Source organism: Anticarsia gemmatalis, chromosome 7, assembly GCF_050436995.1.
Source record: "Anticarsia gemmatalis isolate Benzon Research Colony breed Stoneville strain chromosome 7, ilAntGemm2 primary, whole genome shotgun sequence".
NCBI classification, from domain to species: domain Eukaryota; kingdom Metazoa; phylum Arthropoda; class Insecta; order Lepidoptera; family Erebidae; genus Anticarsia; species Anticarsia gemmatalis.
Genome location: NC_134751.1, coordinates 2256240 through 2274473, shown reverse-complemented (window position 1 = coordinate 2274473; position 18234 = coordinate 2256240). Strand labels below are relative to the sequence as shown.

Sequence of the window (18234 nt, the reverse complement as noted above, 5' to 3'; positions counted from 1 at the left end):
ACTTAAAGAACTTTAGCAGGTGGATGATTTTTTGACTTTCTGAAACGGTACCAGGTAAAGATTGAAATCAAAGGGTTTTTGATTTCGTATTCCAACTATGAGTAGGAAACCGAAATAGGGAATGCCGTAGTTTGATACACCCCTACTAAAAAGTGATACTCAATATTTTGCTTACTCGATGGCCAGTAGCCCAATTTACAAACATGCGATGTTATCATGTAGCAAGATAAATATTTAATTAAATGAATTATTAATTGTATCGTTTTCATTGTTATGAATTCTGTTTTTACGTTAATAAACCAAAATTTATTAATATTTAGTTGTCGATATTCAATAGTGGTAAAAAAGGCATCTGATCTTATGCAAAAAAAAAATATCTTGATAGTCAACCGCCATTGTAAATCATAGCCCAATCTTTATATCATTGCGGAAGGTCAGGTCTCAGGTACCATTAATCGACCTTGTACGGTCACTAAATACTGTCTGATACGTAGCCCCACACTTGCTAATACACAGGTCGACCATTGAGTGCTGGATGCGTAATTAACTAGCCAATCTCACGGTCGACTTGATCATGTGAAATTAATGCCAGCAATGTGGGTTATAACATTTCACTAGGTGTTTACGCGATTTGGATACCAATTAGTTTTCACTGGAATTATCAGTTCAGTGGTAGTCTATGTTACAATTTAACTGGTTACATTTATGTTAAGGTGGGTAAACGCTAGAGGACAGAATATAATAATAATAATTCGCTAAAAACGAGCGGAGTATAAGCCAAGCACAGATTAGTGCTTCTTGAAGAAATTTGTGCTCAGCTCTTGCTTAGGTCTTCTAGAGTGGACTATTTTTCCATAGATTTCTTAAGTGAATAATATATTTTCGAGAAGTGAATCTAAGTAATTAGGGTACCCACAGTGATTTTACCAAAAGAAGAAACTGAGGAGTAGCATAGCAGATAAAGATTTCTTAAGCTTTATTAAACAAAACGTAGTATTATAAAATAACTATCTATCTATCTATTACTTCTAATAATAAAAACATTATTTACAACATCTTAATGAAACGTGGCGTTCATCTACAGATATTGAAAATCGTTAGATTCAAGAGATTCCAATTAATACATTTCAGTTTCGAGGCAGTTGAGGCCACGAATTCCGTACGTATTTTTTGAGGTAGATATTTTGCAATATTCTATATGGTGCACAGTGAATTGGATTGGGTATTTTTCATATTTCTTTCGGTGGAAAACTTAATTAGTAAGAACAAATTGGTGCCAGTTTTAAACTCATATGTACGAAAAATCGCGCTTTTTCTCATAAGGTTATACAGAGAAACTAAGTAGAATTTACAGTAGTATCAAAATTTGAATTAAAAGTTTCCTTTATTTCGTAAACTTCATACAAAGTATTTGAAATAGTTATATATGTTTTTACCGTTTCGGAAAAACGAATTGCACGTGACATGAAACAGCAAGAAATCCACTCACTATATCCATATAGAATACCTTAGCGCACTGTAGTGCGATTTTCTAGAGTCGGTACTAAAGAGTCGACCTCGACATTTAAATGTCCATAAAATTTGTTACCACGGCAGCCACTAAGGGCGCTGATTAAGTTTACACACAAAAATTTACTAACCCAACTGGTTGTCGATAGTTGATAGTAGTAGAAAAATATTTCACTGAAGTTTTCCAGATATAATATGGTTATTTTGAAAATTACAGAACGCGGAAATATTCTTGTTTTGAAGATATTCCTATAATAGCTTAAAATAAAGACAATATTATCCCAGAATTGTCCCACAGCGTCTTTTCCTCCACAGCTGCAACGTTTTAACACAAAGTGCTCAATATAACTTATCAGCTATTATTGCAAGTCGTCTGTGTATTCCCAAGGTCTATATTACGTTAAATTATTGACTATTACAGTAGGATAATACTGGCGTGTTGCCAACATTCAAGTTATGAAGCCACCAGCTTCCTCTGAATTTTGTAGCATTCATTGAATGTTTCAACAAATGCGATGGTAATCATAAAGACTTGGTATAATTATAGTAAGGAAGATACCAGATAAGTATGTTTGGATGTATGTATGTTTGTTACTCTTTCACAAAAAGTCAAGCACATCTTCTTAAAATAATGTATTTGATCAAAATGTATTCGAAAAACAATGTTTTATTCATATTTCTCATGCTTTATTTTTTAACAAATGTAATTATTTCAAAAGCGTAACTTTGGGCAAACTCAATGGTGTAATATACTAATTGAGTTTATTCCAATAATTGGAGGAAAATGCAAACAATTTCATATCAAGTTTATCAGATTATCCGCTTATAAAAAAGTTCCATAAAACAAAATTAGATTGATGTATTTTTATACACATAACAGCTTAAAATAAAATTATAAACCTAGAGTTACAGTTTATGCGAGTCTCAGGAAAATCCTATCCAATTTGAACACTGGTAATTTTATTTTCCGCTAACAAAGCTAGTTTTATTTTATTCAGCAATATTTTTTCAAACCAATATGTTTATTCGTTTTGTTTTGTAAATATTTATCTAAACAATGTTGCGGATTGTTATTGACTGTTTGTGGCCAACATATGAATTGTATACAATAGTTATCAATATTTGTTTATTTGTTGCCTATTGTACATGTTTCAAATGCAAACACAGCTTTTCTTCTTTTGTGAAATGAAAAATGCATTGAATGTGTAAATCGAGATCATGTATACAGATCTGCGCGTCTGCTTTACATTCCTGATAGTATTGTGTTGGCTTCTACTATAGTATAGATCAGAAGAATAATATATTGCCGTCGAGAAAACAGCATGGTTTTAAAAGATCTACTAAAAATGTTAATTTACTATAACTTAAGGTACAGGAACATTCACATAAATAACTTGAGGGTCTTGAGGAATGACGTATATAAAGTTAATAATACTTCCTTGGGAGAAGGTTGCAAGATAGGTCCTGGGAGTAGAGACAGTTGAAATGCAATTGACAAGAGCATGGCCGAAAAAAGCAGCGTACTAATTGGAAAGCCAGACATTAATATTACTAGAAATGGCATGAACATATTATTATATAGATACGTAAAAAGTCACCTTTGCATAAATATTCACCTGCTACAGAAATCATCAAAACGAAACATCTGACAAATTATCAATGGAAAAGTTAAACTTAAAATAATATTTTAGTCTCATAAAATGCAATATAATGAAAAAATGTTGTGAATTTCACTTTCTACTGTACAGTCTCGCCTATTTCAGTCAAATATTTAGCTTTTGATATTTTTTCTAAAATTGAACAAGTTTACTTTCAAAAAATGTAAAACGGTTATTCTTTATTTAGTGTTTCATAAACATTTTTAGAATATTTTTTGTCAAATGGACGAAATTTATTTTCAACTCTCGCTATTGTTGCAGAATGACCTGTTGTTTGTTCATTGAACTGGCTTTTCAGTAAAATTTATTTCAATATTTCAGAGAATTATGTTTCCGATGATCGCTTGATGCACGCAAAGTTTTGATATAGAGCTCGATAAAGCTTGTGTAGACACAATAAAAAAACATCTTTCTTTCGTGACTAAAATTATTACTGTTCGATTTTATATTTAAGTACCAAATGACCGCTACCTTGACCCTTATACTCTGGCAACTTTGTATGCGATGTTCGCAGCAGGTTATACAAAAGTCAGAATTACGATCAGTGACTAGCAAGCTATTACAAGTTCATACATACTATACTGCGAAAAGACTTTTCCCCCGACCTAATAATATGATTTAAGTTAACTGTGTCATAGCATATTAAAGGGCTCTTACAGTTGTTCTGGATATTGTTGTGTGCCTGCTATTTCTGTGTTTCTGATTGTGGCACAAGATTTGTCTTTAGCGGAATAATCCGTAAATAAGTTATCATTTATTTTGTTCAATCGTGGATCAACGGATTTGATATTTTGAAACTTTTCTAAGTAATTCATTTCAATAATGAAATTAACTAACTCATTTCCATAATAATAGTGTTTACCACTTTCGTACTCTATTACAGTCGAGATTTATTCCGAGTCTAATAATTCGCAGACTGAAATTTACATAGTCATATTTCATTTAAATCACAAGAGTAAACTTTATTAAAACTTAGTTTGCACATCACTTTGACAGAAACCATTTCATTCCTTTAGAAAAAAAACTTAATTTGGAGATCGAAAAGTTATATTTTCGACTGTAAACTACGTAGATTTATCAAAATGGACGAAGATTTTAGTTTAGTTACATAAATATGCTAGAGGCGCTTCAATTTATTTTCATTCGTTCTTTTAAAAGATAATAATTATACTATGATTGGATCCTTTGCGAGACGATATTAAATTACAAACTGCAGGCAGGTAGTACAGGTAAGTGTAGCGACACACTCGCTTAACCTTCACCGCTGACCGTCCGGCCACGGAAGGTTCAACGCTACGCAAAACGCGACGCAATTTCGGCTGTGGTTATAGGCAATTTAAGGAATACAGCGTGCGTGTGAAACGAAACGTTTGTCGCCAAACATGAGGCAGGTGTGTCGCTAAACTTAGAACAAGGAATTTACTGTTAGTTTCATATATTTTATTTTACTTAAACGAAAACAATAATATTTTTTCTTTTCACAAAAACTTTTATGGTTAAAATTACAATTGTCAAGTAAACTCAAAGTTTTTGTCAGAAGTCGTTAAAAGTAAGTGTTTTAATGTTCGCGCAGTAAGAGGTGTTAAGGAATCAAGTTGAGACCTAGCACCTAAGTGTGAACTTAACGATGTATTGTTTTTACTACCGAACAAAACTCGCTCGAGAAGTTTTTATTGACATTACTACGGGAATATACACATTAGTAAGTGGTGCTAAGTTTCAGACTAAGGTACGCCGAAATACAGTTGGTGTTAGAAATATGTACACACTGTAAGATTTGAAATTGTACTTATAAAGTTTGTAGGTAGCCTTTTCACAATTTTCATTAATAAAAATGCTTTTGAAAATATGACAGAGTAAATATGTTTTGATGCTCACCGTACATTTTTCTAAGAAGGTATTTTTTTTTATTTCTCACATAAAAATTTGGTACGATTCGATGTTTCAAATGCTGATATATAATTTCTAAGTCTGTTTTCTTGATTATTGTTATACCTATTAAATAGCGCGGTTTTTGCATTATAATACATATATGAAGTAATTTAATAATGCAAAAAACTAATTATTATTATTATATAAAGATAATTCTATAAATATTTTTAAGAAGCTAAAAAAAGTAGTGCGAAACCCACCCATTCGGCCATCTTTTTGATAAAAATATGAATGCTGCTGCAAAAATATATATGCCTCGGTTTCGTATGCAATCCAGTTCGCAGAATATGAATCGGAATCGGATCTTGTTGCTCTATTGCACGAATTGCTTGCAGTCAAAGCGCTTCGCTCAGAATTCTCTATTTACGTAAAACTACAGGAACTACTCCTTTAGGAAATTATACTTTTATTTAGTTTTATAACTACGGTAGAGTGAAAGTATTACTCGAAAGGTGTTAAAGTTAGATGTGCTTTTAATCCAAATGAAAATGCATGCAAAAATATGTAGGTTCCAAAAGAAAAACTAATAATAATGATAAGTTATAACAGAAGATTTAGTTTTTAGTCCTTAGGTAGAATTATCTCGTTTTGGTATTTGTATCTGTTGTTATTATAAAAGGAAGTAACTCTTTTATTTTTACAAGTTTCAAAATGAGTATCACAATTATGACACAAATAATTTATTAAAAAGACCAACTCTTAAATAAGTTACAAACCAACTACCAACCATCACAATTATCAAAACGACAGAATCTAACCAAAGACTCTATCCCTAGATCTACTAATAAAAGGCAAGTTTATTAGAAAACCGATACCTTCCGGTTACACGATGGCCAATTACGAATGAATTTGAAGGCTGTATTTCACCAAAGGCATCGCTCTAAGAGAGGTCAATGAAACTTCATGTTGAAATCGCCTTCTTTTTATTAAGGTCTTAAAGGACTATGTTGTTCGGGATAGAAGAAATCGTGCACAATTGAATTTTATCTTCAGTGCCTGAGTTTTACTTTCTTTTAAATTGTATGTAGTGTGATTGTCTGAGCAGGAATAATATATACCGTATAATAACAGCTGATGCTTGGATATTTGATCAGGATTTTGACTTAAAAAATAGCCGATTTTTGATTACGGTTATTGCGGCGAGGTGACCACGTTAACCACTGCGTCAAACGTGCAGTTAAAGTTAATATTCGTACTTAAACATTCCCTTAAGTACACTATGTATAATATGTTAAGGTAATTAATAAGGTCGGGTGAAATATTTTATCGCAAACCACGTGTAAGCATTTATACGATTTCAAATCAGGTATTAATAAACGCGTAATTAATCCCTTTCTTGGTAAAACATGCATGATGATATAAATAGAAGATCATTTTGAATAACAATACGTTTTGTTCAAACAATTGGCACCTGTTTTGTTCAAAATGGCGACAATTCTTGGAAACTACTGTAATGTTGTTTGAGTAATTCTATGAAATGTTTTAGTGAGATCAGTTTTATTACTAGGAATGCGATGCATATTTATTGGGCAATTTTGCCAGGCTGGAATTCAGCACGTGTTTTCATAGAATCTTACATGGATACATAGTAAACGGTGTCGATCTATCTTCATTACCGCTCCGATCATTAGCTGCATTATTTTTTTTAACTTATCTACCTATCTCTCTATCGTATGGTAAGTGGTCAACCTAGTGTCAAAGCTGTTCAAGCCGCGCGAAAGGCCATTGACATGGCTTAACGACTATTATCTTAATTGACAACAGCAGTGAATATTGCATTAAAAGGGTTAAACTATTTATTAAAGCGATAGTTGGTCGAGCTAACGTGCAGAGAGAACTGGGGAGCACCGTGTGTATAATTTTATTACACGAACCCCTTTTGACCTTCTCGTAACTCGCAGTTACAGGAATTAATTCAAATCCCGATTATCGAGTGGTCATTACTTATAAGTAAAATATGAGTCTGATGTCAATAAATCTTCATAAAATGTATGGATCTTTAATAAAAAGCTACCTTTTATCTCAATAATATGAAGAAAATCACATGAGGAAAGTCAAGAACAAAACCTATTTTCTATGAAAACACATATAAATTATACGTATTGTGAATACATACAAGAATATAACAAAAATAACCCTTTATAAAGAATCCTTACGATAAAATAATAGTGTATTCGGAATCTCACTGAATTAACTTTACCAAATATTATAACCTATTCTGAACACGCGTCAGTCGTGAAATAACTTCGTAAAAATATTCCGAATTCATAAAAACGAGGAAAACCGCTTGTTATGTGAGTGAGCAAGAAAAGTCAAACTTAATTTTAGCCATGTAAGTTATAAAAAGCTGGCTCAATATAAAAATGATTTAGTCATTTATTTGGGGTGATTTTTGGTATATCCTTATAAACTACTAGCTGAACCGGCAAACGTTGTTTTGCCATAAAAAAAAGTGTCACTTAGGGGCATGAAAAATAGATGTTGGCCGATTCTCAGACCTACTCAATATCACAAAGTTTCATGAGAATCGGACAAGCCGTTTCGGAGGAGTACGGTAACGAAAACTGTGACGCGAGAATTTTATATATTAGATTGATGTATAATATTTTTTATTGATGTAGGGCATTGGAAGTTTGTAAGGATCGCACCAAATTATGTTTATATTTTGTTGTTTGAAAAAAAACCTATTTTTTCAGACGGTTATCAAAACACGTAATGGAAGGCCTTTTCCCAGAAAGCTCCAATCGCAAAGAAGATTAAGCGACGTACTATTAAACTGCATCAAAGTTGAACTCAACTCTTTGATCGTTTACCCACCCCTGAAGCATTTTAATCGTATTATAATTTTCGTGGAAGTATAGAAAGGTTAATGGAAAATGCATCATTAATAAAGAAAAGAACAATGGCAAAATCTCATACATCATAATCACTAATTTTAAAATGTTGCGTCTTCAAATAAAACAAATGTTATAATATGCAGCATTAATTCCTGATTCTATATATATAAATATGTTCATTAGGCGTACCGGAGATCCTGAGTAATTTGAGTTTATATTTTTATAGGTTATGTCATCATCACATCATTAAAATGTTAATATTTTTGACAAATATTGTTTGAATGTGCATTTATTTATAATATCACCCCTGTTATTCTCCGACGGGCAGGCAGAGGCGAACATTGACGTATCGCCAATCATTTATGGTAGTATATTACTATCGTCATCGTAGTGAAATTGACTGCCTCAACCTTTCGAGCTGGTATAGCCCTGAAACCATTATATATCCAGACGTTACCATACGGTAACCTCTGGGTATATATTGGTACTACTGCTACTACTAGACTGTTATATTATGAAACAAATTGTACTATGGGGTATTGAAGTTATCAGATAGTATATATCAGCATGGCAAAGGCAATAAAGGTAAATAAAAAATGAAAAGGTTTTACATTATTTATTTCTTTCATACACATCCCTGATTATAATGTAATTTTAAAATTCAGCTGGTGCTATAATATTATCCTGATACCTGGCCTATCATAAGCACCAGACTAAAGTCAGCACAGCAGCCTATTGTATGCCTATCCACTGGGCAACTGCAATTATATTCTAAGATTCCTGTTCGACCATATACGTTATTTTCAAATAATACCTATGTAGGTATACGTAATATTGTTTTCGTGAGGTATGTTATTGGGTAAATCCAGCTAGTCAGCAATGTGGCAACTCTTGTATTTTGTTCCAAGGCAGGGTATCAGCGGAAGTTATTCTATGTTTTAATTCACGCACAAAATTCGAGTCAGTCTGACACGACTTCCCATACTTGAAGAAGTGTTAGACTAGTTCACAGAATCCAAAAGGTAAGGGAACGTCCGTGATGAATCAGTAGAAGTCATGTAGGTACATGCAATCCAAATCCAAATCCGTTAGAGATGCAGGGTTAACAAATACAGCAGAAATCCTCAGTAAATCCGAGTTGTTTGAAAATAGGTACGAAAAAGCAATAGTAATCGCAAAGCACAACAACACGTCAATGCCGAAAAATCACCAAACGTCAACGTCAAACAATCTAACCTAACCGAAGCAGAAAATATTGTTACCATACTTTAAAAACGTAATACTACTAAAATATCTCTGTTGACTGTAAATATATCTTTGTATGAGCAAAATAAATGAGAAGTTTTTAGTTTATTAGTCACTGTTTTTAAATAACTAGTCATAACAATATATTTCACGTTGAAGACTATTTAGTTATTTAAACAATTAAATAGACAAAGACAACATAAATCTACTTATTAAACAACAAAGTACCGAATGGCAACATTTTTTTATCTAATGGAAATGGAGAATCATTTTTAGATAGTCAATTTTTTACTTTTTGTTTAATCTATTAAATGTCGCTTTCAGAGGTAAAAATGATATTCCTGAAATTCATACGATAATTAATAAAGTACATTGGTAATATTGAGATTCGAAGACGCTCAAAAAATATAAGTGATTTTTTTGCCATTGTTCTTTTATTAATGATGTGATAGGCAGTGATAACCGAGTGGTATAAGTTGACACCTCCCACGCCAGTGGTCGCAGGTTCGAATCCGAGGCAACACACCAATGACTTTTCGAAGTTATGTGTGTATTAGAAATAATTATCACAAGCTCAAACGGTGAAGGAAAACATCGTGAGGAAACCTTGCATGCCTAAAAATTTGTTTAATACATTTATTGAGGGCATGCAAAGTCCCCAACCCGCACTTGGCCAGCGTGGTGGACTTAAGGCCTAACCCCTCCCTCATTACGGGAGGAGACCCTTGCCCAGCAGTGGGACAGTAATGGGTTAAATTTATTTATTTATTTAATAAAGAAAATAACCTACAGAGCTGTTCATCATATTTTAAAACTTTGAGAAAAACTCATCTGAAAACTGTTTATCATTTAAGAGCACGAAAGCGATATGCACTCAGCCTCCATTACCCCACATCATCTTAGCAATCTTACAAACAATTTCCATCATATTCTATGCACAAACGCCAAGGTTTTGAAGTTCAGTAATCCATGAAATGAGACTAAGACCTTCATATGCACCTATGTGTTATTCAGGGCGAGGTTAGGTAACATTTCATTATAATAATCATACGCTTGGAAGAAGGAACAGGTTAAGATCGTCCTTATACGGATTATTAGGTGCTAAGCACGTAGGATATCCAGCACCTTACAGCAGTCTCATAAAAATGCACATTAGTTTGTGCATTTTTATAAGACTGTTTTCTGAAGTCAATAAACGATTTGTGTTAACCAGCTTTTAGTGCAGACATGCTTTCGATGGGTGCTCCTTTACCCGTCGATATATCACAATTTTCTTTGATAAATTATGTGCAGCCAGCACATAATACACACTATACAACTATTTCACTTGAACTATTCCGTGCTTGCGAAAACATGTTAACAACAAAAGTTGGTTTTGATTTTTAAGTTACTAGTCTTTGCGACAAGTCATGGGCTTTTGCTAAGATTCAATAATTTTGACTGTAAGAAGACTACTAACCACACGAATAAAAGAAAAGCTTGCGTAAACGACTGTGGCCGTAAAGAAGACCGTGATAAAGAAACGACAATGTTTCGTCCCCGTAGAGCGAAAAATCACTAACTAACACTTAAGTGATTTTGAGATACGAGGTGTTTTATGTCTTAAATGACAAAAAAAAATATAACTTTTTTCGGAGATTAGTTATCGATGCATGAAAGGTTTTGTTTTGAAGATATATTAATTAAGTATATGTTATATGTATTAAACCACGAAAATAGTATATAAATTATTAACTGTAAAGGATAATTTGTTTTACCCCAAGGTTTTCCTATTTATCTGTCACTTAGTTACTTTTCACATGTAGTTAGTTAGTTTTCGCATCGGCATTTAAATATTATACTAGTAACTAAAATCAGTTAGTTATTTTAGGAGTAAAACATATTTTACATAACTATGTCTAAATAAAATACCCAACTAAATAGACTTTGCTTATTTATTAATTTATTGCCTAATTTAAAACTAGTGTCCTATCAGTTGAAAAGTATAAAAGTAAAACAACATTCTTAGGCAACATTTATTGAAAAAAAACTGTCTTTAAGTATACAAAACCTAATTAAAACATAATGAACAAGAACACGTTACAAAATCATCAATAGAACAGCATTAATGATGTAGCCACATCATTTTCCTCTTATTCCTCGAGCTAAGTGACGTCAGGCTCACATAGCCTATCCACCACATCGTTACTAACAGGTAAAGATTCATACCAAGGATAAAGTTCGCTTGGTATGACACCTTTGACACAAAGATTTAACAAATCTTTCCTTGCAGGGGTGTATTTACCCTAGGGCTAGAAGGGCTATAGCCCGGGCTGGTTTCCTCTCTTGGGTCTGCATCTTGTCGGGGTGAGGGGGCTTAGTAGAATTGAAAGGTTGGGGAAACAGTGATCGCGAGTAACAAAAAATTACTGCGCGTGTCCCTCTGTTTGCAGAGGACACAGGTGCGGGACAGGTGAGCCGTCAGTGGGAGGACGGGCTCAGTAGGCACTCACACTGCCCCGAGCTGACGAAGAGCCAGGCCGCTGCCGCCCTCGTCAACCGTCAGTTATCGTAAATCCGTACATCCTTGACCGAGGGCCTTGCCTTAACCGGCTGGGTCGCGAGGAGACCACCTCTGTGAAAATCCCGAGTAACTCCAGCAGTGGCGCCCCCTTTAGGGGCCTTGCGTGGTCAGAGTTCATTCGCTTTGCGGGGACCCCCGCGCCAGAAAAACCAGACGCAAGCGGCCACTGGGGCACCTCCCGCCCTCCAGTAGTATAAGGGTCACCGGATTATGGGGCCTCTACCTCGGTGGAACGATACTTGCCACCACACTCGCGGGAACTGTTTGGATAATATAAATTTGAAAACTTACCCAAATGATGTAAGTGGGAGAGGCGAGAAGCTCAAACCCGAGGAGATCGGGGGCAAGAAGCCCAGCCGTATTGACTGCATAGCATAGTTGCGGAGGGTCGGAGCACGCCCAGTTTTAGCAAGTGTCAGACAATGACCCTAAGGACAAATTCACCATCCAGCTGGCGGACACCATCCTCACTCACCACTAGGCAGTGGTGGAGGTGGCCGACAAAACCGGTCACCTCAAGGGTGACCTTTATAAAGTCCCTCAAAGACGCTGCCAGGAACGTCAAACTGGCAGTGTCGGAGTTGAGCAGGCAGTATGCCACGAAGGAAAATTTGGCGCGTCAGGCCCAGAATTATCGCTTGCAAGAGGAGGTCGATCACATGTCACAGGCAACGGCATCAACCCCCGCGCCAGAAAAACCAGGGGCAGCGTCCTTAGCTGTACCTGCTAACGCATTCGCCACGCCACCGCCACCGCACCGCAGCTCACAGGTCTCCGGACCAGGGAGAAGCAGGGTAAACAGCCGCGTCTTACAGTGCAGTGGCTTCCAAACCGCCGTTCACTAAACCGACGGCTGCCAAAGAGTAGCAGCTCGTCGGGAAAAATAGCAAGGCGCCCAAGGCTACGGAAGCCGACAAAAAGGGCAAGAAAATCAAAATCAAATCATTTATTCATTTAGGTCAAATATTGACACTTATGATAGTCGTTACAATTACTGAATCTACCACTAGCTCGGAAAGGGGGTGGAGCCTTATGAGAAGAGCAAGAAACTCACGGTTATTTATTAGTCTCTGATCATACCGTATGTTGGGAGCACCTACTAGCATGTGATAATAAGAATATGGGCAACAAGTGAGCACATTGGTTGTGAACAATATAAAAGAAAAAAAGTGACAGTTTTATGATTAACATCAAATTGTATGTAACATCACCTATTTGCATCATTAAGTGCCCATATTTTACAATATTTAGACCTACTGCTACTGAGTTTATACAATTTATGGCAAAGTTCCCTAATTTCAAAGAATCCTAATCAAGCGAGCGACTATTCCCAAGAGCTATTGTCGTTTAGATACTCATCAATTCTGTAATAAAAGAAGGAGGAAGAAGAAGGCGCCCAATCTTCGGGCTCCAGCTGCAGCTGAAGGCGGCAAAAAGCGGTGCGACATATAGAGACGTTATTAGGGACGCAAAGGACAAAATAAACCAAGCCGACAATGAAATAGTCCGCTTCGGGGTTGCGGCTACGGGAGCTCGAATGTTGAGCTCCCAGGGGTCAGGGACCGGAAAAGCGGATGCCCTGGCCTCTAAATTGAGGAAAGTTATCGGGGAGGACACCTTCCGAGTGTCCAGGCCCACAAAGACCGCGTAACTGAGCATTACAGATCTGGACGACTCAGCCTGCCCAGAGGAGGTGAAGGTCGATTAAAGCCGATTTAATAAATAAAATTGATCAGGACAATGTAAAAAACTAATTTGTTAAAAATGAAAATAAAGTTTAGTTTTTTCATTCCTTGATGGGGCGGAAAGCTAGCGGAGCCCAGGGCGCGCCATCTTAAAATACGCCTCTGCGAGTGACTGCAATAATGCGCGGGCGCGGCGAGGGTCCTAAGGTCAAAGGGCGTAATCTCACTAAGTAGCATCGTATCACGGGACATAGTTACCAACCTTTCATCTAGTAGTGTTTTTGCTGAGTGAAAAGTAGCCAAAACATTTTAATTATAATACTCTAATGTGTTATGTCATCTACAGTCAGGGAAAATATTAACCAGAACACTATAGTTAGTTGTCGTTTTTTCTTTTAAACGTCTGGTCTTAAATAATATAGCTCGAAAAATAATTAATGGCAGTTAGTTACTTTTCGCACAAAATATCACATACAATAAAATTACTAAGTCACTTTGATGAGTTTTCGCATTACTATTTTTTAAGACATGCCTATAGGGAGTAATGCGGAAAAAGTAGATAAGGAACTTTAATGCGTAAGTATCTTTTTCAACAAAGAAGAGAAAAAGTAATCAGGTGACTTAGTTACTTGTAACTCAACTGTCACAAATCAAATAATGTACTTAATTAAGTCTCGCGATTTACATTTTTCTAAATAATTACGTTATGAATACGAGAGTAAGACAGAAATATGGAGAAAAAATTACTGATTTTATTGGTATTTATAAGTCGATTTTGAACATTTTGTTACTTAATGACTTTTCGTTCTACGGGGACGGTTTGTCCTATAGCTGTATTACAAAATTTTCCGTAATACGCCAATTATTACTGAATCTTCTATAATAACATAATTTATGTAATTATGACATTCAATATTCATAATTTAGGCTCAGTACAACGAACTTACGTATTAATAGAATATTGCTCATTGAAATCGTAATTGTGATTATTTGATAGATTCAATTTGTGTTCATAAATATTTAATACAAAGAGTGACTGATTCAGGTAGCCCTGCTGTTTATTATTGAAGTAACTCACTCGTGCACGAATCTCACAGCAATTTAGGGAGACGTCTTAAAATACAAACAAATTGTCATTAAAAAAGTTGTAAAAATTTACACAAAAGTTCAGATGCAATGTCGAAGTCAACTTTTCCCGGTCGTCCTTAAAAGTAGGCAAAGTTGACTAGTGGGTGCCAACTTTGCCATATTATTAAACATTGTTGTTTTCATACAGATACTAAATTCAGTTGACGACAGGTCTTGAATACTAAAGTGCTTCAACAACCATTAGGCCGGCATTCAACAAGGTCATTATCACTCCATTAATAATTATGAGCTATGAAATGTTAGGACAGCTCTCAGGTAACTCGTCAAATCTGATAACGACTTCTGATTATATTGATCGAAGAAACACCAAAGGGAAATAAACACTGTTAGTTGTACGACAAACAAAAATCTTTATAGGCGACACACGAGTTTAAAACCCCTGGAGTCTTCAATTAGGCAAAGTTTTTTATTAGGAAATTCTCAACAGCAGTCTGGAGTTTTGTAATGTCCTTGGTACTAAAAATAAACTTGTAATTAATTACATAAAACTCCAATAATTTAATTGTATCTTATTTTAAGCCTCCCACTTACTTAAAACAAGGAAATGTTGGTATGTGTTCACCTTTATAACGTACCCAATAAATCGAGTTACAAAGTTTTACTTGCTGTGGGCGATAAGGGGTTGATTTGATTTACGTTTTACTTAAGGGTTAAGGTTAAGTGTGCAGTAAATATAAATATGTAGATCAGTTTAGAACTTGGTAACTTTGCCAGTAGATGTGTAATTTGCCAATGACTTATTTGTAAAGTAAAACATTTTATTTGATTATCAACAATTTATTAAGCGATATTGATTGCGATATTGTAATGAAAAGTAATTTTGAATGGTTTTGATTTCAAATATTTTTCATTTTCTTCGTCAATTTATAGAAAGAGGCTTGTTTTGTCTATGCGAGAAACGTTCACAAAACTTGCGTTTTACTTACGTATATAAGGTTACATTAGTATTTTTCAAAGTTATTTTAAGACTCAACATTTTTTTCTTGGGCGATCAATTTGTGTTTTTATGATTAAGAGTAAAGAAGACAATGTTATGTTTCAATTTATTTACAATCGAATTGACTTTGCTCTTTTGAAGCCTAAAATACGCAAAAGCGTGTTAAGAAAATACGACTTTTATTAACAATTTATATGCAAACAGTTTTTGAACCGATCCACAACAAGTAAACAATCATAATACATCTACTAAACAGCTTATTAGTAGGTACAATACAAATGCAATGTTCTCGATCTCACATTCAAAATGACGAAATCCCTGAGATAGTACCAATGTATGTAGTTAAACAAAATTACAAAAAGGCGTGCAGAATTTGGTTTAGCTTATCCAAGCGGCACTCAAGTTCACTCAAAAAATGACGACAGGGATTTTTTGTCACTTTTACAAAACTGGTAACATTGGTTTTAATCGTAAAACCTTAAACAGACGTTATATTAGTACAAGAAAACTGTTATAAATACCTGTGCGTCCAGTGTGGCTGCCCCTGATCACGCAAGCAGTAGCATCCTGGCTGGAGCTCACTGGTGGAGGGGTAGCCTGCTTGCACTCCGACTTCTCAGGAAAACAGGCCCTGAAACACTCATCACCATTAATATACGGCCGCTATAAAAAGTAATGGGTCGTTAAGACTTGGCTCGAAATTCTGTTGCGGAAAAGTAGGGTACCAACTTTCAATACGATCGTATTGCTTTCGTGTTCAGAATTGACACTCTACGTGTTATAAAAGAGTCCTTGGCTTTGTGTCCAATCGAGATTAGTAAAGATGTTGGATATTAAACAGAAAGTAAAAAAAAATGTTTTTATACTGAAAAGATCGATTAATGTTAAATATTTATGTGTAAATTTGCTAGAATATAACGATGATTGCTGAAAGTATCGGCAAATCAGTTTAAGGTTCGGCAAGTTGCTGCAAGAAAAATATATTATCGATAGCTGGTTTAATAATGGATATCCGCCGCTCTGATTTGTTGTTATAACGTTATCCAACACAAGATTTTCAAGATCAAAATAAGACTATTATCTCGAACTTAACCCAAGTTTTCTATTATATTTACAACAGTTTCAGTTTTAGTCTACCTCAATTTTCAGAACTTCTATTTCCTGAAAGCGTATGAATCAACAAATATAAGGCTGTTTCAGAGCAAGAGAGATCAGGCGTAACACAAACAATTTGTTACGTAAATCAAACATAACATGTTAAAATCGGATTTATCGCGTCATTTTTATTTTATTTTAATGAGTATATATCACAAAATATGAAAAAGAAACCCCACAAAGCATTGCGCTTTTATGTGGGTCTAAGAGTAATGAAACCTAATCCTGCAGAAAGATTTTCCTTCTAAATGAAGTTTAATCCCGCAACATTTCTAAGAAGTAAGGTGACAGACGATTTGCTGAAATATTTCCAATACTTGGAACATTTAATTTAGCTTATATTAAGGTCACGGAAAGTATTGGGATATCGAAATTGCAAATATAAGATCAGATTGCGAAATGGAATCATTCGGATTTTATTAAAGGTTACTTTTGTTTGTTTTTTTGTTTCTTAATATTTTAACGTCATCACAGGGATTTGTAAGACCCCGTGACTTTTGTGAAGAAACATTTTCACATGTTAATGGGCTGTTATGGGTCAACAAATAAGTTATACCTTTAATGTTCGATCGCGTATAATACCCGTTGCATTATAATATTATGTGAACAAGTCGCGAGAGTTTAAAATAGCAAAATGTTTGTGAAATATTTAATCATAACTATGCTTTGCTATACGATTCACTTCCCGTCTTTATGGTCATAAATCGAAATCACCACAGAAAATAAAGCTTTTCAATCAAAAGTAGTAAAAAAGTTATTTTTCTATATTAAAGTTTTAGAACTCATATAATGCTTTTGTTATTTCCTCCACGTCACGTATGAAATTAATTAAGTTCCGATATTTGTGCAGCGTATTAAATAAGTAGGTAGTGGAAACCGAATGGACCTATATTTTCTGTAGATATAATAATCTTGGGCAAATTCATTTTCATTTTAAAGATTATTCTATGCATGCGTTTTAGTCTTTCAATTACTAATAACTTTTGTTACTTATTAATATATGATTCAAATTCTAATGTCGTCTTGTCATTATAAGCATTATTTTCGGACGAAATGGTGTTGATTCTTTCCTACTTCATTTTGAGTTATTGTCAATTGTAGTTCGGCCTTTAGTTACGTGCCCAGCAAGTAAGTAATTATTTTATTTTTGCAGCTCTCCTTTTAGGAAAATAATAGTTCATTCACGTAACCAAAGTAATTATTAATCGATAATTAAATTATTAAACAATTACTATACCAAACACTAGTTCAGCATAGTTCTATTTATACACTCTGACTTACACTTGAATGTTCAAACATAACTAATATTATACTAAAGCTTAAACACTATTAACAATATTCAACTAACAGCATTTGAAAACAATTTCACCGACATAAGTGCTCTAGGGATAAATCTATTAATCGTGGGTAAACGGTTTAAGTGGTTTGGTTAGTAATGTGTGTACATGTGACTGAATATCGTAACTACCACGCTTGGAAAACGCCGGCTTCTTGACGGCCTCGAGACTTAATGTTTATATCTTCAAGAACTAAGCTGTTCCTTTGTCTATATCATTCGGGATCA

At 34.6% G+C, this 18234-nt stretch overlaps 1 protein-coding gene across 1 annotated transcript in view; it reads right to left on the bottom strand.

Annotated features, from left to right (window-relative positions):
- LOC142974117 (cholecystokinin receptor-like) overlaps positions 1 to 18234 on the bottom strand; it is a 154609-nt gene that overhangs the window by 2993 nt on the left and 133382 nt on the right. Inside the window, exon 10 of the mRNA XM_076116271.1 lies at positions 16037 to 16146. Coding sequence (XP_075972386.1) covers positions 16037 to 16146 — 110 coding nt within the window. The remainder of the gene's footprint in view (positions 1 to 16036; positions 16147 to 18234) is intronic.